The sequence below is a fragment of the Canis lupus genome, chromosome 34 (genome assembly GCF_048164855.1).
Source record: "Canis lupus baileyi chromosome 34, mCanLup2.hap1, whole genome shotgun sequence".
NCBI classification, from domain to species: Eukaryota; Metazoa; Chordata; class Mammalia; order Carnivora; family Canidae; genus Canis; species Canis lupus.
Window position 1 is genome coordinate 12,648,794 of NC_132871.1, and position 26,207 is coordinate 12,675,000.

Below are 26,207 nucleotides of genomic sequence, written 5' to 3' on the forward strand. Positions count from 1 at the left end.
AATTTGTATTTTGTTCCCAAACCATATGAACCCATTATATAATTATACTGTGTATACTTTGTAGTAAAAATACCATTGGAAAATTCATCAGGGAAAGTGTTCCATGAATGTGCTACTCACAGTGTATGAATTTCTCCTTCCTCTCATGTTTCTATGTCTGCAGAAATGTAAGAACATTTAATTGTCTGCTCCCCTTATTTGCCACATCCCTTCTCCCCACCATGGCTGGCCCCTGTGGCCTCCTCAGACACATCTTCCCTGACTACTCTGTCTAGAGTTATCTCCCAGATTCCCTTTTGTTCACAGCATCATGTGTATTTACTTCAGAGCACTTATCACAAGGATAGTCTTGCTTATTTGTCTTTCTGTCTCATGAGAACTTAATTCCAGGAGAATAAGAACCTTGCCTGTATTTTCAGCATTTTATACCTCCAGTGCTTGACCCTGGACTCTGTAAATACTGTTGACTGATTGAGTAGCTGGTTGGGTGAATCAGTTGAATATATCCCTTATGTTTCAACACTGACTTTTAGTCCTCATTGATAGAAATCTAGATCATTTGAAGTCCTTCTGTTCTAATTAGATACACCTAAGGTTTAGAGCACAGGTATATGAACTGACTATTCCAGGGGTCAGCAGATGTTCTGTGGTATGAGTTACATAGTATTTCCAGCTTTGAGGGTCACACAGTCTGTTACAGCTACTCATCTTTGCTGTTAGATGAAGAAGGCAGCCTTAGTATGTAAACAAATGGGCATGGCAGTATCAATAACATTTCATTTATGGACACTGAAATTTGAATTTCATATAATTTCACTGTTGCAAAACATTCTTCTTTTTTGAGAATCATTTTAAAATGTAAAAACTGGGGTGCCTGGCTGGCTCAGTTGGAAGAGCATGTGACGCTTGATCTCAGGGTTGTGAGTTTGAGCCCTGTGTTAGGTGTAGAGATTACTTAAAAATAAAATTGTTTTAAAAAACGCAAAAGCTATTCTGAACTTGCAGGCCATACAAAAATGTATAGTGACTTGCTGACTCCTGGTCTATGTACTTAACCAAAGACAGTTGTTTAGTTGTGCATATATATATCTCCATTCATCTGCATTCCTCCTTCTCTCTCTCTTGTATCATCAGTTCCCCCCTCCCTTGGATGTTTCCTGTCAGCCTATAAGCTTGATATTATATCTCCAGTCCTTAGAACAACTTATTTTGGCCCCACATTCCTTTTTTTCTTTTTCTTTTTCTTTTCTTTTTTTTTTGTTTCGTTTTGTTTTGTTTTTAAGATTTTATTTATTCATGAGAAACACACAGAGAGCAGAGGCAGGGACATAGGCAGAGCGAGAAGTAAGCTCCTTAGGGAGCCCGATGCGGGACTCAATCCCAGGACCCCAGGATCACAACCTGAGCCAAAAGCAGATAGATGCTCAACCACTGAGCCACCCAGGCATTCCCCCACATTCCTTTTACACTATAGCTTATTCTCTTCTTCCTCCTTGAAAGAGCTATGTAAGTATTAAATAAAATTACGCATATAAGATGCCTGTCATTTCTCCTTTCCTTTTAAAAGAAATGTGGTTTTGGGATGCTTGGGTGGCTTAGTCAGTTAAGCGTTTATCTCTTGATCTTAGCTCAGGTCTTGATCTCAGGGTCATGAGTTCAAGCCCTGCATTAGGCTCCACACTGGGTGTTGAGCCTATTAAATGAACGAATGAATGAATGAATGAATAAAATGTTATTTTATAGTAATATTTTTGTATTACTTTGTTTGCAGGTTTCTCTTATTTAAAGGAAAACTAATGTAGAAAATATATCCTGAATAATATTTTTCTTCAAGGCAATGACCCTCACGGGGTTGGGGGGGGGGCAGGGTCTATAATAAATGAAAGTATGTGTGTACCTGTCTCTGTCTTTTTGTCTCTGATCCTACCAGAATAAACTGTCTTTAGAAATTTCATGACATTCTCTTCTGCTTTGCTTTTGGGTGACAGGTGTATTAGCCTTTCACTTCTTAATCTCTTTACTGATTTTATCTGTGTCTGCCATGGCTCTTCCCCAGGGTTTAGTAACTGAGTGACTCAACTTTTTTCACTTTCCCTCTGTGCTTATACCTTTGACTCTAACCTGTATGTTAGTGGTTCTCAAACTTTAGTGTGCAGCAGAATCATCTGCAGGATTTATTAAAACACAGATAGCTGGCCCCACTACCTGAGTTTCTGATTCAGTAGGTCTGGGATGGGTTTGAGAATTGTCATGTCCAACAAGTTCCTAGGTGATGCTGATGCTGCTGGTACGTGAATGTTGCATTGAGAAGTGCTGCTCTCTCTTAACGATTTGTAAATCAGCAGCCTTTTCTTTTTTTTTATTATTATTTTTTTAATTTTTATTTATTTATGATAGTCACAGAGAGAGAGAGAGAGAGAGAGGCAGAGACACAGGCAGAGGGAGAAGCAGGCTCCATGCACCGGGAGCCCGACGTGGGATTCGATCCCGGGTCTCCAGGATCGTGCCCTGGGCCAAAGGCAGGCGCCAAACCGCTGCGCCACCCAGAGATCCCTCCTCTTAGGTCTTTTCAAGTTTCATTATTACTGTCAACAAGCAGACTCCACTTGACTATTCCATTATTATTATTAAGCTTAGTATGTATAAAACTGAACTGCTAATTTTTTCCTATAATACGTCCACAGTGGAGTCTACTTTTAAACTTTGCTCTTTTTTAGTGGTACTAGCATGCTTTGTATCTTTTAGGCTTAAGTTCCTCAAATCATTTTAATATACCTTCTTTCATATAACATATACAGTTAGTCACTAATTTCCATTTTTTCCTTCGAAATCTGGCCCTTACTCATCTTTTTCAGTTACACTGCTTATCAACCAAAACTAAAACCTCACCACCTCATTTTTTTAATTAAGTAGCAGACTCCTAGCTTATCAGCCTTGACACTGTTGCTTCTTTTCATCTGCAAGGCATTCTGGTTTGCTTTAAACAAATCACTGTGCCATTTTCTCATTCCATGATCCTTCATTGAAACATAGGAGAGTATCTCTACAACTTGGAATAGGCAAAGGTCTCTTGGATAAGATGCAGAAAACATTAACAAAAGAAAAAGCTAGGGATGCCTGGATGGCTCAGTGGTTGAGCGCCTCCCTTGGGCCCAAGGCATGATTCTGGAGTCCCAGGATCAAGTCCCACATTGGGCTCCCTACACGGAGTCCGCTTCTCCCTCTGCCTCTTGTGTCTCTCATGAATAAATAAATAAAATCTTTAAAAAAAAAAAAAAAGAAAAGAAAAATTAGACTTTATCATAGTGAATAACTTTTCTTCATCAAAAAGTATTACTAAGAAAATGAATAGACTAAATAAAATGTATTTACTGTATGTTAATCTGGCCAAGGACTTACGTCCTTAATGTTATGACCAATTACCCAATTGTAAAAATAGGCAAAAGACTCAAACACAACTTTACAAAGGAAGATACATGAATAAATATGAAAATAGGTACTTAGCATTTTTAGGTCATCAGGGAAAGGCAATTTAAAAAGACTAACAAAGAAGTGGAACAAGAATTGTTATATATTTCTGGTGGGAAGATAAAATGGTACAACCACTTGGAAAATTGGCAGTTTCATATAAGTAAAGCATACATCCACCCTGTAATCCTATAATTCCAACTTCTAGTATTTACCTAAAAGAAATGAAAATATATGCTCATATATTATAAATGTTTTTGTTACACAAAATAATAGCAACCCTATTGAAAATAGCCTAAAACTGGAAGCAACTTACATGTCTATCAGTAGGAGAATGGATCATTAAATTGTGACATATTTATACTGTGAAAGTCATACACCTCACCAATAAAATACACAGAACAGCATGATGAGGTAAGAATGGAATTGACTGGAAAGGGTCATAAAGGGAACTTTTCTAGGGAGATAAAATTTCTTTATCTTTGTTGAATGTGGTTACATGTATATATAAATTTTTCAAAATTCATCAAACTGAACATATAAGATCTGTGCACTTTGTTCTTTGTTAATTATTCTTGAATAAAAAAGTTTTAAAAAAATCAGTGGTTCCTTGTTTCCTATCAGATGTGTATCAGTATACATAAAAAAAGATCATAAGGCTGACTTGGTAAGCTCTGTGAAGACAAGGACAATGTTTGTCTTATTTATTACTACCAACCCACTACTTTGCTAGCACATAGCCAATATTTGATAAATACTTGTGTTAGTAGGTAGTCTAATGAGCAACAAATATTTTTCCACCTATTTTTAATACTTATAATTATCATATACTGTGCTATTATATCTGTGTACTATATTTTATCCAGATCTCTGGTGTTTTCTGTTGAGGTTATTTGACCTCTCTCTCTCTCTTTTTTAAGATTTTATTTATTTATTCATGAGAGACAGAGGCAGAGACACAGGCAAGCAGAAGGAGAAGCAGGCTCCACACAGGGAGTCCGATGCGGGATTCGATCCCAGGACCCAGGATCATGCCCTGGGTTGAAGGCGGTGCTAAACCGCTGAGCCACCCAGGGATCCCGACCTCTTTTTTTTTAAATGAATAAAGTACAGTGGACATCCTTGTAGCCATTCAAGAAAGTACATTTCCTTAACCTCAGCCAACACTGAGCGTTACTGTTGTTTTAATCTTTACTAATTTGATAGACAAGAAGTGTATATTATTTTTATTCTCTTGACTACAGTGTAAAGATAGGATTTTTAAAAAGATTTATTTATTTATTTGAGAAAGAGAGTGCATGTGAGCAGGAAGGGGGACAGAGACAGAGGGAGAATCTCAAGCAGACTCCCTCCCTACTTAGCAGAGAGCCCAATGTGATGCTTGATCCTATGACCCTGAGATCATGACCTGAGCTGAAATCATGACCTGACCCAACAGACTGAGCCACCCAGGCACACCTAAGATAGGATATTTTTAATACTGTTATACTGTCAGAGAAAAGATTTATCTCCCCTGGAAACAAAATGAAAAGTAGGCTTAAGTCAATTGCATAGCATTTAGATTCTCATTTATAATTATTATTTTTAATATATTCTAAGAGCAGAAATCTTAAAGTAAGAGAAACCATTTAAGAATGTGCATTTTAGGGACACCTGGGTGGCTCAGCGGTTGAGCGTCTGCCTTTGGCTCAGGGTGTGATCCTGGAGTCTCAGGATCGAGTCCCACATTGGGTTCCTTGTGTGGAGCCTGCTTCTCCCTCTGCCTGTGTCTCTGCCTCTCTTCCTGTCATGAATAAATAAATAAAATCTTTTTTAAAATGTGCGTTTTATTGTAATATGTCATTAATAAAATCATTTTTGGCAATTTCTTTGAAGGGAATTTATTTTAAAACAGTAGATATATGTAGCAGGCAGTGTGTTGGGGTGGCAGAAAGAAACATTTGAATGGGGAATAGGAGCAAAGGAAGAAATGTTCAGTCAGTTTTGTCTCTCCCAGAATGGCCAAGGAACAGGGAGTGAGAAGCTGTTCTGAGTAATATTGGTTCAGAAATTGTAGCAAGGTCAAGTATGCTCAAATCTGTTTCTTGTATGGTATTTGCAGCCCTAAATAATTTTTTCCCCTTCTTAAAAACTGTAAGGAATATCACTCAGCATTGATTTTAGTAAGTGGGAGGCTTGCCATTTTTTATATAGCAGACAGGACAATATAAGGAGGAAAGGAAATCCCTTTAAATAAATTTTGATGTGGTTAACTCTTAGACCTGCCTTATCAGAAAAATCTGGTTAATAGCCAGACATAGATAAACCCAGCACAATTCTGTTTAAGGATTGTGATCGCAACATTGAGGTATTTAAAAAAGACACAAGTTGTCACTTTTAATTTATAAGTAATAATAATAGCAAATAAATATATGTTGAGCATATATTTACCTTGTGTCAGATACCATGTTGAGTATTTTACATGCACTTTCTCACTTAATCTTCACATCATCCTTCTGAAATAGATGCTATTACTATCTCCATTTCTAAGTGAGAAAACTGAGACTTTAGAAAGGTTCCATGACATAGTTAGGGTTCCTCCTCCTTCTGGCTCCAGTGTTCTGTAACCATATTCTGTACTGCCTCCATTAGCAAAGAGATTGCCCATGGGAATCCTTTAATTATAGGATTCCTTTCATTGAAATAAAATAACTTTTTTTATTTACAAAAATTCATTCTGCACACAATGTTTTGTTAGTAAAGTAATGGACTCTTATTATTGTTAGGACAAAGTACATGCTATGAAAACAACTACAAGTTTTGGGAGATGTGATTCTCCTTTTCTTGTGTAAAAATATTCTATTAAGCCAGTTGGCATCCCACTGATAGGGAAAAGTCACTTTATTTCTCATCTAACGCGGTTCGAGGATCCCTGGTTGACTCAGCGGTTTAGCGCCCGCCTTCGGCCCAGGATGAGATCCCAGGGTCCTGGGATCGAGTCCCACATTGGGCTCCCTGCATAGAGCCGGCTTCTCCCTCTGCCTGTGTCTCTGCCTCTCTCTTTCTGTGTCTCTAGTGAATAAAAACAACAACAACAACAACACCCATGGTTCTATTTAGTGCCTCTGAAAATACAGGTTAATAAGAACTTACTTGCTGCAGTTGAAATTTGCATAAGAGATCTCTTCCATAGTGCTTCTTATTTCTCCTCTGCCCCTGAAATCCCTTTTTGCCATAGAGACAGAAACAGGGACTTTCTCTTTCTCACACTGACTATTTGCCTTGGGTTTATATCCTTCTGTGTCTGTTCCTTTATGAAATTTACATGCATCCCACATGGTAAACAGAGGATTTAGATAAACAGGATCATGAGGGAATGGTCTCTTTTGTTAGAATATGGAGGCACCCTCCAGAGGCTGAATTAAGAACAACTTCAGGAGAAGGATCCATTTAGGAAAGGCGGTCTGTGCAAATGGATTCTGACATACACACCCATATTTATCTTTCCCTTGGGGGTTTCTTACTTGTTGGCCCCACAAAATTCTAGCTCTATCATGAATAAAAACCCCTCTCCTTTTCTGCTTCTCCTGTTATAACTAAACTAACCTGAAAAAAACATTTTATAATTGAAAAGACAAATGTATTGGTTTCTGTTTTTCTGAAATTTCTAGTTCTAATGAGGCCAAAATGTTCCTTTATTGAGATAGTGCACTCCCCTCCTCATTTTTCCTGTGGCACATTGCTTCTCCTAACATACTTATTATGCTCTTTTGTATTTACATGTTTGTCTGTTTTTTCTCTTACCTCATACACCTCCTTTTTCAAAGTTGCACCCCAAGATCTAGCGTAATGCTTATTAGTACACAGAGTGACTTAATATATATATTTTGCAATCATTATGCTTGAATTCTTTCCCTTCTAGTTATCTCCCTTTCTATAAAGGGTTGGTAAGGCAAGATTTCTTCCTAGAAAGACCTGAATTTTAAAAAGAACTCTCATTCTTTATTCACAGTTAATTTTTTTTTTAATTTTTATTTATTTATGATAGGCACACAGTGAGAGAGAGAGAGAGGCAGAGACATAGGCAGAGGGAGAAGCAGGCTCCATGCACCGGGAGCCCGACGTGGGATTCGATCCCGGATCTCCAGGATCACGCCCTGGGCCAAAGGCAGGCGCTAAACCGCTGCGCCACCCAGGGATCCCTATTCACAGTTAATTTAATAGTATTTTTAACTCTACAGTAACTATTGAGAATGAGAATGCTTACCTTCCCAATAGGGTTGGGAACTAAAGTTTGAAGGTCTGTAATATTCTAGGCACTTTGATACTAAAATCATCCTGTGAGGATAAGTATTGTTATTTGTGTATTAGGTGATTAAACTGAGGTTCAGGAAGCTTAAATGACTTTTCCAGAATTTTATAGCTAGTATGCAATTAAGCTGAAATTTGAGTTGATACTTGCCTTACTCCAAAATTTCTGCTTTTTCTATTGATCCCTGATCTCTCTACAGGTAGGTCAAACATTATAGAATCATAATTTGCATTTTATTAGCATTTTTATATCCTTAAAATCTCAGTTTAGCTTTGGTGGTTTTTTAGATAATTATCATATACAAAATTCTCTCTTTTAAAATACACAACTCAGTGGGTTTTAGTATATTTACAATGTTGTGCCATCATTAATTCCAGAACATTTCATCACCCCAAAAAGAAACCCTGAGCCTATTAATAGTTATTCCCTCTTGTCTTTATCCTGGCAACCACTAATCTATTTTATGTCTATCTGCATTTGTCCACTGAGGATATTACAAATCAATTGATACGAATATGTGGTGTGGCCCTTTGTGTATGATGGCTTTTACCTTACTATGTTTTAAGTTTCGTGTGTGCTGGAGCAGATGTCAGTACTTCATTTCTTTTTATGTCTAACTTAAATTTCATTATATGGATATACAACTTACTATTGTCCATCTTTTTTTTTTTTTTAACTTTTTAAAGTTTTACTTATTTAAGTAATGTAAGTAATCTCTACACCCCATGTGGGTTCAAACTCATGACCCTGAGATCAAGAGTTGCTTACTCTTCCAACTGAGTCAGCCAGGCACCCCCTATTGTCCATCTTTTAAATTATAACCATTGTAGTGGTTATGGACTGGTATCTCACTATGGTTTTGATTTGCATTTCTCAGTAATTAGTGATATTGAACAACTTTTCATATACTTGTTGGCCATTTGTATATCTTTCTGGGAGATATGTCTTTTCAAATCTTGCCTATTTTAAATTAGATTTCTGTCCTTTTATTACTGACTTAACTATAAGTTAAAATTATTATTGAGTTTTAAAAATATATGTTCTGGTTACTAGTCCCAAATCAGATGAGTTCCAAAATTTTTTTTCAATTTTGTGGATTGTTGTTTCACTTTCTTGATAGTATATTTTGATGTACAAAACTTGAGATTTGTATAAAGTCTAATGCATTTTTTGTTTGGTTGTCTGTGCTTTACATGTCTCACTGAGAAGCTATTGCCTAATCCAAGGTCAAAGATGTCCATATGTTTTCTTCGTAGAGTTTTATAGTTCTAACTCTTACGTTTAGGTTTTTGGTTCATATTTATTTTTGTTTGTTGGTTGTACACTTGTCTAAGCACCAATTGGTGACTATTTTTTCCTCCATTGACTTGTTTTGGTACCCTTGTCAAAAATCAATTGACTATGGCACAATGTCAACAAAAAAACAAATAACCCAATTAAAAATGGGCAAAGGATTTGGATAAACATTTCTCCAAAGAAGATATACAAATAGCCACCAAGCATAGGAAGAGATGCCAATATCACTAATTGTTAAAGAAATGCAAATCAAAATTATAATGAAATATCAATCATCTCACACCCATCAAGATGGGCACTAAAATAGAAAAGAAAAGAAAATATGTTGGCAAGGATATGCAGAAATTATAACCTTGATGCAATGTTAATAGGAATGAAAACCATTTGGAGATTCCTTTAAAAATTAAAAGTAAGGGGTTCCTGGGTGGCTCAGCCAGTTAAACGTCTGCCTTCGGCTCAGGTCATGGGATCAGGCCCCACATTGGGCTCCCTGCTCAGTGAGGAGCCTACTTCTCCCTCTTCCTTTGCAGCTCCCCCTGCTTGTGCTCTCTCTGCTTCTCAAATAAATAAGTAGAATCTTTAAAAAAGATGAAAGTGTGTATATATACATTTATATTTGTGCAGAAGGTGTCTAGAGAGATACAACAAAAAGAAAGAGTTAACTGTGGGATCCTCAGGGGAACTTCACATTTTTTATATAATACCTTAACTATTATTTTATTTTTAAGCTTTTGTTTATTATTTTATTTGAGAGAGAGCTGGAGCAGGGGATGGGTGGGGACGGGCAGAATGGAGAGGGAGAAGCAGATTCCCTTCTGAATAGGGAGCCCAGTGTGGGGCTCGATCCCAGGACCCTGAGATCATGACCTGAGCCAAAGGCAGACGTTTAACCTACTTAGCCACCCAGGTGCCCCAAGAATATTGCATCTTAACAGCATTCAGTCTTTCAGTCCATGAGTACAGATGTCTTTCCACTTATTTCAGTCTTTAGTTTCTGTCAATAATGCTTTGTAATTTTCTTGTACAAGTACACCTCTTTTGTTAGGGATGTTCCTATCTCAGGTTAGTTTTTTTATCATTTATAAGCCCTTTATAAGATTAGGCCATTTTCAAAAGGACTCAGTACTAACGTTTTCATCATGTTTCTGGAACCGTGTTTCTTTGGAACACTACCCCTATGACACATGTTGCAATTCATGCTCTCTCTCGCCCTCCCCTCCCCCCCATGCATAATACTCAGTCTTATTCCAAGCATCTTCTCCTCCATTTCTCCCAAGATATTAAAGGTTGTTGTTTGACTTTCTTCATCTTCATAAGTAGTCTAGATATAGAAGTCTCATTTCTGATACCATCTACATCCCTAAAAAATGTGATGTTAAATCAAGATTTGTGGCTCTCCCTATAAATTTATGTTTTGAGGGACACCTGGGTGGCTCAGCAGTTGAGTGTCTGCCTTCAGCTCAGGGCATGATCCCGGGGTTCCAGGATTGAGTCTTGCATTGGGCTCCCTGCGTGGAGGCTGCTTTTTCCTCTGCTTGTGTCTCTCTTTGTATCTCTCATTAATGAATAAATAAAATCTTTTAAAAAAATAAATTTATGTTTTGATTATAGATTGCATCAACCTGGTGTCTTCCTCCTTGTACAAAAGTGGAATGAAAGATATTTTATCTCAGAGCCCAATGGCCAGAAGTAATTTCATATTTATAGGTTTGTAAAGTAGCTGGGAAGTTTTTTTGTACCTAACAGAATTTCACAGTCTCAAGCTACAAATACTGATTTCATACCTCATGACAACGCTAATCACAGGATATTCCTTTTTTTTTTTTTTTTTAGATTTTATTTATTTATTCATGAGAGACACAGAGAGGGAGGCAGAGACATAGGCAGGGGGAGAAGCAGGCTCCATGCAGGGACCTCGATGTGGGACTTGATCGATCCCAGGATCACATCCTGGGCCGGAGACGGCACTAAACCGCTGAGCCACCCGGGCTGCCCTCATAGGATTGTCCTATGTGTAATGTTTAAAGCTAGAATGTAGAAATGCAAAGAGAGAGAGAGAGAGAGAAAGATTTAAAAATAGTTGCTGGGATCCCTGGGTGGCGCAGCGGTTTAGCGCCTGCCTTTGGCCCAGGGCGCGATCCTGGAGACCCGGGATCGAATCCCACATCAGGCTCCCAGTGCATGGAGCCTGCTTCTCCCTCTGCCTGTGTCTCTGCCTGTGTCTCTGCCTCTCTCTCTCTGTGTGACTATCATAAATAAATAAAAATTAAAAATAAATAAAAATAAAAATAGTTGCTACCAGACATCAGAGTGCAAAATGTTGTAAGGGTTAGGTGCAAATCCCACTTGCAGAGATCACAAATCTAGATTTTCTTGTAGTGTCCTAGACTCACAGGTGGTCCAGAAACTGTATTTTGAGAAAATTGCTCTATAGTATCAATAATGTACCATGCTTGGGACCACTCGTTATGAACATAAATCATAACTTAGTAGCCTTGAAGGAGTAAGAAGCATGAGACTCAGGGAACATCTTAAAGTTTGAACAAAGCTTTTTTTTTTTTTCTTTCTGCATTCACAATGATTTCCATGGTTTAGACTTGAATTACAGTAGTTCAGGCCACAGATTTAACATGAGAATGAAAATAATCCCACTATACTGTGAATTTTATGTAGCCTTACCTGAATTAAATATACTTCCCCCATGTTCTGTTTGTATGATTTTTCACCTTGCCATTCTAGCTAATAAACATGCATTACTTCCAATGGGCAAGTCAACTATAGTTTACTAATTTCTAAAGGTTGACTCTGACAGAAGAGAAGGTAACTAGGGTCTGAAAGAATCGTATGTACTTCTGAATGTTCATTTACGTAATCTTTGAATTAACTCTGAACGTAATTTGTTCCTTCTCATTGATCCACCCAGCATCTAATAAACATCTGCTTATGCCAGGAACTATTATATATAAGTGGTGCTAGGAATACCACAGTGAACAAGAAATTTAAAAAGTTCCTTGCACTAATAACTGGGTAAGTGGGTTTGCCAATGCTGGATGGAAGACCATAAACATTAGGAACATAGTAAGTGCTATGAAAAGTCTATGTGAGGAAATAGAGAGTGACAGAAACTGGGAAGAGAGTTTTTGGTTGTGGTTATTTTTTTTTTTCTTTTAAAAGATAGTGAACAGTAGGGGGCGCCTGGGTGTCTTAGTCAGTTTAGCCTCCAACTCCTGATTTCCGCTCAGGTCATGATTTTAGGATTAGGGGATGGGGCCCCATGTCAGGCTCCATGCTCAGCAGAGTCTGCTTGTCCCTCTCCCTCTGCTCTCCCCCCTCACGCACATGTGCACTGTCTCAAATAAATAAATTATTAAATGGATCAAATCTTTTTTAAAAAAAGATGGTGAGCAGTAGGATTTAAGCAGAAAGATCTTAGCACTTGTTCAGTTTCTGGCGTACGCCATAAAATGGTAGTGAAAATGCCATCTGAAAAGGATCTTCTACTCATTCAAGTTTAGAACTGTTAAAAACAGAACTTTTCTTCTGATGAAATCTGATGCAGAAATTCAACATGTAAGAACAGTGCAGCTGTGGTTGAAATTCAAGAGTAGTGGATGCACCCCTTCCTCTCCTAGTACCTTGGGAGCTCCATTAGGGAACCCAGAACATGTGGAAAATCACTCATCAGTTTGCAGATGAGTAAATTAAAGCTAAGAGACCTTAAGTCACTGCCTGTAATCACTGAGCCAGTTAGCCACTTAGATGGAAATGCTCTTTCCATCTTATCCATTCAGAAACTGTTTGAGCATCGACTGTGTGTCAGTGCCATGCTAGGAGAATTCTGTGGATGTGTCCAGGAACGAAGGAAGAACAAGCTCCTGACCTCAAGAAGTTTTTATTATAGTAGGAGGAGATAAGAAAATAGGCAATTTATAATATAGGGTGGAGTGTAGTAATAACATCTTCCATGTGGAAGCTCAGGAAAAGCTCTGCAGTAACTGATTTCTTAAATAAGAATTTGGAGTTTGACCAATGAAGAGGAACTGCACTCGTATACTTAAATGAAGATAAGCCCCAAATGCAGTCATTATCAGTATCAGGATGCTTTCACTGTAAATAACAGAGGTCATCCAAATACATAATAGTAAGACCCAAGGTAGTATATGCTTCTAGGGTTGTTTAATTCAGTGTTCCTGGTTGTTTTTTTGATTTTTGTTTTAAGATTTTATTTATTTATTTGAGAGAGAGAGACCATGCACCAGTGAGGAAGGGCAGAGGCAGAGGGAGAAGTGGACAAGAATCTCAAGCAGACTCCCCTCTGAGCACAGAGCCTGATGTGGGTCTCAGTCTCGCAACCCAGAGATCATGGTGTAAGTCAGATGCTTAACTGACTGAGCCACCTGGGCGCTCTTCAGTGTTCCTGTTTAATTCAAGGTTGTGATATTATCAAGAAGAAGGGTTTTTCTCATCTTCCCCCACTTCCATTCTTTTGGTCACAGAATGACTGCTAGAGTTCCAAGGATAATTAATATCCATAGTATCCAGTAGAGACTCCCTTCTTTTCTCTGTTTAAGAGCCAAAGGAACCCTTTAGAATCTTTTTCTAAAGGCCCAAAGAGGCTTCCGCTGAGGCCTCATTGACCAGAGCTGGTTCACATGCCCATTCTCTAACCAGTTGCCAGCTAGAGAATGGGATTACTAAGATTTATTCAAACTGGTTAGGATTCATCCTGCTGTTTCCTCCTGTTAATGCACAGAAAGATTTTTTTTTTTTTTAAACAGAGCCTTTTGCTGAACATGGAAAATATTTCCATATAGTTGTTCCATGTTCATCACATAGAGATTAATTGCATATATTATCCATTATCCTTCTTTAAGTACATTAAAGTAAGAAATCTCAGAGTCACAGTGAGACCAGAGTGTTAGGATAAGTATATCCCAATTGTTCTAATTTGCTTTTAAGGTTTTCTGCTTATCATAACACCTGTCATTTCAGTTTCCCCATCACCTTCCAATTACTGCTCAAGTCAGAAATCTTGTTAATTCTTGAAATAGAAAAATAAAAATAAAAAAATTAAAAATAAATTCTTGAAATAGAGACTGAAACCCGATTTTGATTTATTTGCTGCAAAACGAATGCCCGCTTCTCTAGGTTTTATTTCCTTTTGTAAACACACATCACACACACACACACGGTTGGATATATACAAATGCCATTTCATTATAGTGACTGCAGAATGAATGGAGTTTTTCAGACAGTGGTTCTGTGAAGTCCTTATTTTGGGTGTAATATCCCTTTTACTTGATAAGAATTTAAATTTCACAAAATTCTCTCTGTAGGAATCACTTCTTATATTTTGAATCTACACTCCAAAACTAACTTACTACAGATGTTTCTCTGGGTATTAAAGCTTATTAGAATAAGAGAAGTGTAATTATGCCTTATAAAGTAAGAAACTCTTGACCATATAGTAATTCTGTCTAAACGAATTATTTTTACTGTTAATCTGAAACTTCTTTGAGATTGCAGGGGATTTACAGCAAACATTTGCCTTACATTTTCTGAAATTCTAGTGACTTTTTTTCTGGTTTCTAACCTGGAAGATCTAAGCAGGAACTTTTTTATTATTCTTACTCCCCACATGTTGGTGGGATAGGTGATCTGCATGTGCACAGTTATCAGCTGGACTGCGGAGTTATGGCTGACATTTTCATGCTTTCAGTTAATGGGCCCACATTTTCAAAGTCCTTTTAGTTCAGTGCTTCTGCAAGTCTGACATACCTGTCAAATGCTTGGGGATCTTGTTAAAATGCAGATTCTGAGGTTGACCACACTTTGAGGAACGAAGTCATAATCCTTATCCTGTACAGCTCCATGAAATTAGACAAGAACAGGGAAACTTGAAGTCCATTATGTAGATCAAAGATAGGGATCTTTTTTGGAATAGGGATTAGATATGTAGACAATAATCAAGTAGACTAGAGCTTACTTTTTTTTGTTATTTCTTCTTTCTCCTCCCCCACCCACTAACTTCCTTAATAGTTCCATTTATTCAAAGAATTCTTAAGAGTTGGAAATTTTGGATTTTCTAGAGCTAATTTTCTTGGCCTTGAATGAATATTGTTTAAAGGCTATATTTCAGTGCAGTGTGTACATTATTCGTGGTATTAATTTTAGTATTAATAATTCTGGTGTTATTTATTGCCATTTGTGAAAGAACGATTAATGTTTATGTCATCCATGAGAGGATAATCTTACCTTCCATAGCCTTATTTCTTTTTAGAACACTATAAATTGACATTAATTTGCAGTGATTTTGGTTTGGAAAATGGAAAAAAAGGAATGTAATATTTTAAACACATTCTTTGGTACTCTGAGCAATTCTGACAGAAATGAGAGTAAACCTGCAAGGGAGGAGACTAGAAATGACCTCAGTGTTTTTCAGTGCCCTCTGGATTTATGGTACATCCATACCATGAACAACATGAGAGGAACTAACTTAGTAAAGGTCAAGTCCATAATAATGTTGACTGAATGATGTTAAATCACTGGATAAACCAGACCTAGAGCCTCCTTTGTGTAAATTCCATCATTTTCTGACTATTGACATATGGTTTGCCAGCAGTTATATTCAGTCAGAAGCAAGATGTTACTGCTGATTTTTTTTAAAAAGTTAAGACCTTGATTCATACAGAAAATTATGTAGGTTATGTATAAGAACCTAATATTATCATATGTAACAGTTTTAAAGATTTTTTTTAAAGACTTTATTTATTCATGAGAGATACAGAGAGAGAGGCAGAGACACTGGCAGAGGAAGAAGCAGGCTCCATGCAGGGAGCCCGATGTGGGACTTGATCCTGGGACTCCGGGATCACGCCCTGAGCCAAAGGCAGACGCTCAACCGCTGAACCACCCAGGTGTCCCAGTTTTAAAGATTTTAAAGACATTTTTATGTTACGGACTAGAATAGCAGATTTGAGAGAATTCTAATGTTCAGCAAAGACACTGTAAGTGGCAATATAACTTGGCTTTATGCTTGAGTTGAGCCATCTTTAAGGATTTTAGAAAATATAATGAGAATTTATTGTAACTAGGAGGTAAATGAGTGGCCAAATGGACATAAAGTGAAGAAAAAAGTTAAATTCATATTAAAGTATAAGGGTTTTTTTTTTATTTTTGAAGTTGTGTTTATTTAAGTAATCTCTCCACCCCATATGGGGCTCAAACTCATGACCCCCTTCTGACTGAGCCAGCGAGACGCCCCTTAAAATTATGTTAGAGAGAACTCATTTCAGGGGTTTATTTTAAGTTGCAAGAATTTAGTTTTATGTGGAATATCAAATAGCACTATTGAGATTGTCCTGTTTCTCACTATAAAGGTGAAGTATTGTTTTCTGAAACCTGTGTCAGTTTGGTTATGTGTATAAAAATAATATGTCTGTGCACCATATGTTTGAATCAAGTATAAATCTATTTCTTCCTTTGGGTAATGTTCAAAAAAAGTTTGAAAGCTGTTGTATCAGAACACAATAAAATGGAAGATTTAACTCCAGTATGGAGAGTTTTCAGTTAAGATGGTGGACTGAGCCAGTATAGGACACTCTCTTCTTGCTGGTTATATATAGAAACACCAGAGAAAATAACCAGTAAAGGATGGTCTTGATGATGGTGTGGTATATTTAGAACACACAGAAAGACTTAAGCAAGTAAGGGATTTTCTAGGTGCCAAAAACAAAGAGGAAACTCAGTGAGAGTCAGAGTGAAATCAATAGAGTCTGGCCCTCAGGGGAATAAAACCCAGTTTATATATGACCTAGAGGCCTTGGCAAGCATAGGAATAAGAGTCAAGGCAGAGGCCCCAGACTGTAGGTGCTGCAATGAGGCTCACTCATAAAGCCTAGAAAAAGCTATGCTTTTCAAGATCAGAACCCAGAAAAATGCCTCCTGTTCCCACCCCGGGCAAAGGAAAAAATTGTACTGTCAGGAATTGGAGACTAGGACCTCTATAAGAGGTAGGGGGCCTTAATTTGCAATTCCAATGACCTAGGTCAGAAATACTAAACCTTAAGATGATCCAGAGCCCACAACCCTCTAGAGGTCTTTCCCTGGAAGAACAAGCACAAAACTACCCCATAGATACATCTCTAAATAGAGGGGACCACAGACTCCCTTGGAACTTGACTGCTGCTGCCCATTTGTGCCCCAGAACAGCACAGCACATACACAGGAGCCAACTGTTGTGAGAGGCTGCTAGTAGATGATTAATGGTGGAAGGCAGAGTTTTACCCAAGAAACCAGAAATAATTAGAGCAGCCTGAAAAGAACTTTTAAGCTAATCTGCTTAAAATATGGAAGGGAGACTAAGAATTCATTAAATGAATTAAGTATTACTTTAAAAGAGCAGATAGATTTGAAAGAGATACAAATAGAATTTTTAGAAATAAAATTAGGGGCACCTGAGTGGCTCAGTCGTTTAATCATTTCACTCTTGATTTTGGTTCAGGTCGTGATCTCAGGGTTGTGGGAGTGAGCCCTGAGTTATGCTTGAGATTCTTTCTCTCCCTCCCACCTCCCCTTACAAATAAATGGGTCTTAGGGGAAAAATAAATATGTGGACATGCTTTTTTTTTTTTTTTTTTTTTTTTTTTGTGGACATGCTTTTAAAAAAAGGAATAAAATCTGTATCCGGGGAAATAAATACAAACAATGTAAATGAATTTTAGGAAAATCAAATTATAGAATCTGGAATTTCGAGACTTGCTAAAAAGGTCAGATTATAAGACCAAAGGTAAATTTGAGACGTGATCTTTTGGAAATCTAATACTAATTTAACATTGAAGATCTCATTCTGCCAGACAGTCTAACCTCACAACCTGCCAGTGTATCTCCAAGCATCATCCTTTTAGTTTTAAAACTGATTGTCTCTGCTTTGTCCTCTTGCTATGGAATCAGTACCAGAGAGAAAAATACGACTAATGGCAGTTCCTCTTTCCATTTGTTACTCATAAGACTTTAGGGAAATCACCGTGGCTCTGGCTCCTTATCAAAAGAAAGATGGATCCCCTTGTAATATAGTCTGTTTGTAGAAATTTGCAAAATGAATATTATCAAAGTCTTTACAGTTTAACTCTTTCGGAGTGTACTGTCTTTACTGTTTTGTCTCCCCTCATATGATGTGATATTCTATGACAATATCATCATCATTATAATTTTATTATTTTGGTCTCTAACAATTGGATAGTTTTCTTTGGACATTTGCTAACATTTGTATATGGAGATCATTATTCATTTGACAGAATATACTTGAAATTGTTTTTCCCTTAAGTGGTACTGAGATCAACTTTGATTTTCCATATTCCTCATGTGCCAGGAGCACACATTTTTAGATGACTAACTATAGTTTGGGGTATGGTTTGTAGCAATAGAATAGACATTTTTCTGCAAAAGGTAACTGGTCCCAATGGGGTTCAAACTTGTGATCTTGGCCTCATTATCACACTTTTGTAACCATCAGACCTAATAGATATATTATATGTATTTCAGTCTGTAATCTTAAAATTGAGTACTATTTTTTTATTACCCAAGGTTCATTTCAAATGTGTAATTAAAAATCACTTTGGGACATTTCTCACTTTTGTTTGATAGTAAAAGTAACAAAAGTAAAGCAGACAGCCAAAGAACCTAACTCACTTTTCATCTTCCCTGTGTTTTCTATGACAGTGAAAGTCACAAAAGTGAAGCTCGCAGGCAAAGAGCCTAACTCACTTTACGGAGAGTGCTCCGGTACCTTTTTCTTTTAGTGAGGCTATAGCAGGTCTGATGTCAGTCACTTTAGAGACCTTTAGACCTCAGTGCTCATTTACTGCTAAAATGTACCAGCTCTGCTTCTGCATTATGAAGATCATCTGTCAACACTTTGAGATATTCTCCTTTGTTATTAAGCTTGTGATGCTCTACACTGTCAGGTTTTTTGCCAATTATAGTTAAGGTACAATGGTGTATTCACCAGATCAAAGTCTCACATTGGCGGTAGAGGAATGATTTGTAAGTCTTTATTCATCTGAATTGTACAATAGAACACCTGAGGAATGCAAATAATCCCTCTGAGGACTCTGCAGGAAAGGCTGTTAAAATGACAGAGTAGAACTATTGTTATTCTGAATTGATGTTTTAGCCAAAGTAATTATTTCTTATCTTGTTGTTTCTTAACAGTTCTGGTTTTATTAGTTATGTTGACCATATTTGTGATACAAAATGTGTGTGATATTTTTGTATTCTCCTTTTACCTCGGCTTGTTTTATTTTCATTTTCAATGAATCTGTATTTTGTATGTGGATATATATATGTGTGTGTATATATATCCACATATATCTCCAGACACTTGATTCTCACTTGTGTAATAAACATACATCACTAAGCCACATCGCTTTGTTTGAACGTTGTAAGTCTGTGAAGTAACTTAGAATCTCATAAGGTTATTATAGGCAGAAGTATCAGTTTAAATTTTCCCTTGTTCGTGGTGCCTGGCCGGCTCAGTCTGTGGAGCGTGCAACTCCTGATCTCAGGGTTGTGAGTTTGAGCCCCACATTGGGTGTAGAGATTACTTAAATAAACTCTTTTTAAAAATAGAAAAAATAATAACAGATTTTACCTGTTTTCCTTAACATATCCTTCATAATTTTGAATAAGGAAACATCTGATTTGAATTTCCTATTTTAAAGGACACATCCTGGGACGTCTGGATGGCTCAGCAGTTGAGCATCTGCCTTTGGCTCAGGGCGTGATCCTGGAGACCTGGGATCAAGTCCCACATCAGGCTCCCTGCATGGAGCCTGTTTCTCCTCCCTCTGCCGGTGTCTCTGCCTCTCTTTCTGTGTCTCTCATGAATAAATAAATAAATAAAACCTTAAAAAAAAATAAAGTACACATAATTTATTCCAAAATAAACTCTTAGGGATTGGTCCATTCTTTTAGGATGTGACCAAAGGGAAAAAAACATTATGAAGATCAAAAACTGCTGATAGCATTAAATGATTAAATTATAGGTTAGTCTTATATAACAAACATGTATAAATTATTATGTGAATTTTCCATTCCTTTATCCTATGGTAAATCCTCCTCAGTAGGCCATATTCTTAATTTTTTTAAAAGATTTTATTTATTCAATCATGAAAGAGAGAGAGAGGGAGAGAGAGAGGCAGAGGCACAGGTAGAGGGAGAAGCAGGTTCCATGCCAGGAGCCCGACATGGGACTCGATTCCGGGTCCCCAGGATCAAGCCCTGGGCTGAGGGTGGCGCTAAACTGCTGAGCCACCGGGGCTGCCCCCATATTCTTAATTTTATAATAACCAATCCCCTCACATTTTCTTTGCTAGGTGAGTTTTGATGAATTTGTGCTTTAGTTTTTGTGTTTCTTTTTCCCTATTATGATATTTTACATTGATTACTTAAAGGATTCCAGCCACAATTTTTTGCCATAATAACTATTAAAACCTTGGTCTAAATGTGGAAGGCTAGTAGAATTACATAAGACTATGGTATGCATTAATATTTTTAACAAAAGTTTCTGTGAAATCTGTATTCACTTCTATTGTAAACCCTATTCCAGAATCATAGACATATGATCTATGATTGAGAATGAAAATTAGCCATAGTAACTACTGTTATCCTTAACAGTAATAATTCTAATAGTGATGCTGTTTACTATATGCTAGCATTACTTTCCCAGGTTCATTACAATATAATGTGTACTACAGTTATCTCCGTTTTTATAGGTGAGGAAGCTCAGGTTCAGAAGGGTTTGTTAACCTGCCCAGGAAGAAAGAGCTAGCAAAGTGGTAGAATCAGAATCTGGTTAATGTATTCACTACACTTACTTCATTTATGTTCCAACTACTGCTTTGCCAAAATACCCCATGATCTAGAAGAAAAAGAAATCACTCAGTAACATCTTTTTGGGGAAGTTGGTGTCTATTCCCTAACTGATTGGGCTTTCCAAACCCTTTGTGATTAAAGGAATTTATTTCCTCTAGTTCCCTTATTTGTGCTCCTGCAAAAGTAAGAACAGTGTGTATACAATCAACTAGGTTTGTAAATCTGTATTTCTGTATGTCTTTATTTATTTAGCAAAAGTCTCCCTGAGAGCCAGGCACTATTGTGAGCTCTTGTTAGTCCAAGAGGGCACTGAACTAGACTTATAAATATCTGGGTGGAACAAATTATTTATTTGGCAAAAACTCCTACAAATTAGCTGGCACTTCTTAGGTGTGGTTCCTATATAAACAGAACTTAATGTTTTTGCTTCTTAAAAATTTACCTTATTTTACAGTAAGGAAAATCATAAATCATAAAATTGAGGTTTTCAAGGACACAGGTGTTACTGCTGAACAAATTTAGTGTACTTTAAAAAGTTTTATAATATTTGTATGATGGTTCATAATGTGCTAAAGTAAAACTAGATTACAGTAAAATCTCACGGCGTATACCTGAAGCAATTGCTGCCTGTTAATGCCTTGACCTTGGAAAGCTATACACAAAAAGATGGCATCATAAAACCGTGCAATTCTTATGAATATGTATGTGCTACTTGATAATAATGAATGTGGTACAGTCATGCATGCACTACAAGATAATGTTGTGCCCTTTTTTGTCTACAGGTTGATAAAAATTAAAGAGTGGGTGGACAAGTATGACCCAGGTGCCTTGGTCATTCCTTTTAGTGGGGCCTTGGAACTCAAGTTGCAAGAATTGAGTGCTGAGGAGAGACAGAAGTATCTGGAAGCGAACATGACACAAAGGTTAATTAGCATTCATTTTCCCTACACTTTATTATCAACTATTTCCTTGCAGTAATTTAATTGCTTGCGCTGATAGAATAATAAATGACAGAGTAATTACCATTATAAAGAGGGAATCTTCTCCTTTCTTTACCATGAGACAGAGTGAAAAGATTTATTTTAAATTAAGTTTTTAACTGTCATCTGTCATCTCTGTACAGTGTTTTAATTATAACATAGGTATTAGTTATGTATATTTTTGAGAAGGAATGATCGCCAAAACTCTTTCGTCATGTTCGGTGGGGGAGGGAAAGGGTGAATCAGTTGCCTTAATTTTTTCTGAGTAACACTAATATATTGTTTAAACATTGGATTTCAATCAAATAATTTTGCTTTCATGACCCACGTCCTGGAAATAATTAATATTGGAGGAAAATAGTCATAGAATGAGTAGATCAGATTTTTCTCTTTTTTTTATAGTAAACAATTCAAAATGATATATTCAGACTAATACAATTAAAACCAATTTTAGAAAGGATTTTTTTCAGAAACAGTTACATGCTTTCAGGCCTCTTCAAGTGTATTATGAAAGATGAATGGTCATTTACTAATATCTTTAACATTTCTGCTTGAAATGAATAATTTTAGCTCTATACTGATCTCTGGCACAATCAAGTTATATGTTGAGTGAATTTGTTTCATTTTATTTCAGCGCTTTGCCAAAGATCATTAAGGCTGGGTTTGCAGCACTCCAACTAGAATACTTTTTCACTGCAGGCCCAGATGAAGTACGTGCATGGACCATCAGGGTAAGATTCATACTTATTCATCAGCTATATCCAGTTCCACACTATTGAATTCAGATTGATATCACTGACTTTGAAGTTTGTCATGGTGGCGGTTAGCTAGTCATTACAGATGAGGTTTTTGTCCAGGATAACTTTAATTATTTGTGAGCTGCTGAACAGTGAAAGTGGAGCGGCATTGATTGAGGCAGGTAACAATTGATTCTGCCTATTACATAGTCTGAATTTCTTCATCCTGTAGAATCTGTCTACCCTCCTCCTGTGGTCAGAGATAAGACGCACCAGTATTGTGCTTGCTTAATCTGTGTGACTGGGTTTGTCTGCAGTGAAATTGATGTTGCTTTTCATTTTGTATTCGCTAAGTTTGTTTGGGTTGCGGGTGGTTCTTTCCTCCTTTGCTCTGCTCGGATTACATTTTCAGCAATAAAAGCAATATGACATCATTATGCTCTTCATAGATACACAGTTGGGCTCAAAGAGCTAAACTCAATGTGTAATAATTCATGCTTTTTTATTTGAGTTCATAGAAGTGTTTATTTTTGCAATGTTATATATTCAATCTTTCCTCTTTAAAAATGTGATATGTATTTTAAATATTGATGTATACTGATTATGACCAGAAAGAATGACTAATTTATTCCCAGAGGACAATAGAAACTGTGAACTGTAATGGCTTGCTTTTAAATGTAAATATATTATAATATGGTAGTTTCTATTGAAAAATATTTTTAAATATATGTAGTCCCAAATAGTGTTATAGAATATAGAAATAATGTCATAACTTTTAGAAATACTCAGTGTCTTATGGATTCTTTTATTATGCTTTTTTTAGTATATGCTCCATGATAAATTTTAGTGCTGTTTTGATTGCTGTTTTCACTGACTACCATAATTTATCGTTACATTTATTTTGATTTAATACGGATACAATCACGGAGGCAGTCCAACATAACATTAAATGTGTGAATATGAGATTCACTTTTATTACTTCTCCCCTTTGTAAAAAAATGTTTGATTGGCTTCTAACCAAGGTCCTTTATATAGACTTAGAAAATAATGTCAAAGCAAATCCAAGTTAGTAAACAAATTGCCATGGTTTATTTTCACTATATATTTTAGAGCCTTAAAACTTCCAAATTTAAGTATATGCAGCAGGGAAGATAACATGTTCTGGGCTTGAAAGTGTGAAAGCTGGTTTATCTTAAGACTGATTGTAAGTATCCATGATTTAATGTGCTGAGATATTTAGTCAGGTAAGCATCAGTGAGTAGCCATATTAACCCAATACATCTTTTATTGTAAAAACTGTGCTTTATAGTGTCAGACTCCTTATCACTTTAACATGCTTTATTAAGCAGCCTTTAGGTCACCATTATTTTTCAAATTTCTTTCCATGGTTGTGTGTGTCTGGAATGTATGTCCTTGTAATTTAACATATGGAGTAATTATAAGACATTTTTCTTCCTATATCAGCTTGAATTTTCCTTCCTGGTGGTTACAGGCAGCATGTATTATGTTGAATGTTTGAAAATTTTATTACTAAAATTTTATGAGAATTTCAAAATTATTTGCTGAACATAGATTATATGATTTGTTGAAAATGTCTTTAAAATGTCCCTTTATATATTGATTTTTATATGTTCTTTAGATGAGCGGAAATTTTAAGGCTTTTTATCTTTTTAAAACCTTTGATAATTCAGCTTGAAAGTTACTTGAAAATCCCTATTTTTTTCCACTGTGAAGAATAGAAAATCGAAATGAAACCGACACCAAAACTAGACCACTGCATCTAAATCAATACAACTGGATGACTGTTAGGAAAAACAAAGCTATGCTTCTTTAATATCTACTGATCTGTCGGTGCTAAAATCTGCTACACAGACAGTGCCCAGTGTTGAAAATGTACTAATTGTATACCTGACATCTTAACCGTGGTATTAAACTAAGTTTAAGTTGAACCCAACTGCAGATCAGAGAAAAGAAACTCTTCGCTTACAATCAATCATCTTAAATGCAATTAGTTTTCTCTGGTCTTTCTTCTCAAAGAAAGGGACGAAGGCTCCTCAGGCTGCAGGAAAGATTCACACAGATTTTGAAAAAGGATTCATTATGGCTGAAGTAATGAAATACGAAGATTTTAAAGAGGAAGGTTCTGAAAATGCAGTCAAGGTAAGGAATTATTTTCTGGTTTCATATTTATAATTTTTACTAATATGAAAATAGTCATGATTAAAATGAATAACTGTCTTTTAAAATGTGTGTCAGGGTTTAGTGTTACTGTCAACTGATTGAAGAGCTTGTAGGCGTTTACATTCTTTTAGATAATTTTTAAAATGTGTGAGTTGTCCGTATATTTGTGGTGTATATTAATATATTTCTAAAACTGCAAATAGAAGTAGTTTTAAATTATAAATAATTTCAAAGAGCCTGTTTACTAACCACCAATGAAAAATTATACTTACTACATTTGAATATCTGAAATAGAAATAGAATGGATTATGCTCATGATTAATTCAAGGAAAGAGACAGAAATTTAGTTAAATAAAACCTGCTTGTGCTAGAACTTCATGGTTGTACTTTTTTTTTTTTTTTTTTTTAAGATCATTGGGAATTTGATTTGCTTTCTCAACACTAGAGGGCAGGTCCAAAATTGTGCTTTATTTTAGCTAATAAGTATAATTTGATATGCAGCCACTAACAATGAAGCAGTGCTATACATGAGTAATAAATGATTTTTTTAATGTAAATTCGGCTGCAAGCTTACTTTGTTTGGCTTTATTGGGTTTTACTTGGCAAAATCTAGTACTGTGTCGTTTCTAATCGATAAATAGGTCAAGTGATTAAACTGACATTGTAGGAAGGCTTCTTTATCTTTAATTTGATATTTGAAGACGACCATAGAAAATATTACAGAAATTAAAGAGGTCTCTCATGTGTTTACTATTTCGTAGTTTAAAAGGAATGCAAAAAAGTTTATTTCAAGTTTAGTTTATTCTCATTGGTAATCATTGAAATGATCATACTGAACAGCAGGACTTTAATAGAACTGTTGGAACCCCAGGAAGAGGAGGGAAAAATCTTGGTATAATTGGTTCAATGTAGAGTGAGAGCCATTTTGGTTTCTTAAGTGGAGTGAAAGAAGTTAGATTTTATAACTAAACAAAGTCATTAACTTTTTAATGGTGTCATTTGTATCGATAGGTACGCAAATATTGAGATTGAACTTTGTCAGGAATACTAATCAGACTTGGAAAATCTCAGATTATTTTTCAACATGCTACATTATGTTGGCATATGTATTTTTCATAAAGTAAAGATGATTAAAATAAGAATATTTTTCTGTTACTGGAATTCAGGAACCAATGCTTCTTCTCTATACTCTCACGTATAAACCTGTTTTACGAATCCATAATCGATGTCTATGTTATAATAAACTTGAAATATATGTAAATTGGGAATGCTTCCTTGCACAATACAGAGAAACCTCATAATATGTAATAAAATACTATTTCTTGCTTGTAGAAATGCTTAACACTAACTGGAAGCTTTTATACTATAAATTAGAAAAGA

General features: G+C 36.2%; 1 protein-coding gene across 7 annotated transcripts in view; it reads left to right on the forward strand.

The window, feature by feature from the left end:
• Positions 1-26,207, forward strand: part of OLA1 (Obg like ATPase 1) — a 163,849-nt gene that overhangs the window by 135,216 nt on the left and 2,426 nt on the right. For all 7 annotated transcript variants that reach the window (XM_072811029.1, XM_072811032.1, XM_072811030.1 and 4 more), the window contains 3 exons: positions 21,712-21,852; positions 22,544-22,640; positions 24,684-24,806. In XM_072811029.1, the coding sequence (XP_072667130.1) occupies positions 21,712-21,852; positions 22,544-22,640; positions 24,684-24,806 (361 nt within the window). The remainder of the gene's footprint in view (positions 1-21,711; positions 21,853-22,543; positions 22,641-24,683; positions 24,807-26,207) is intronic.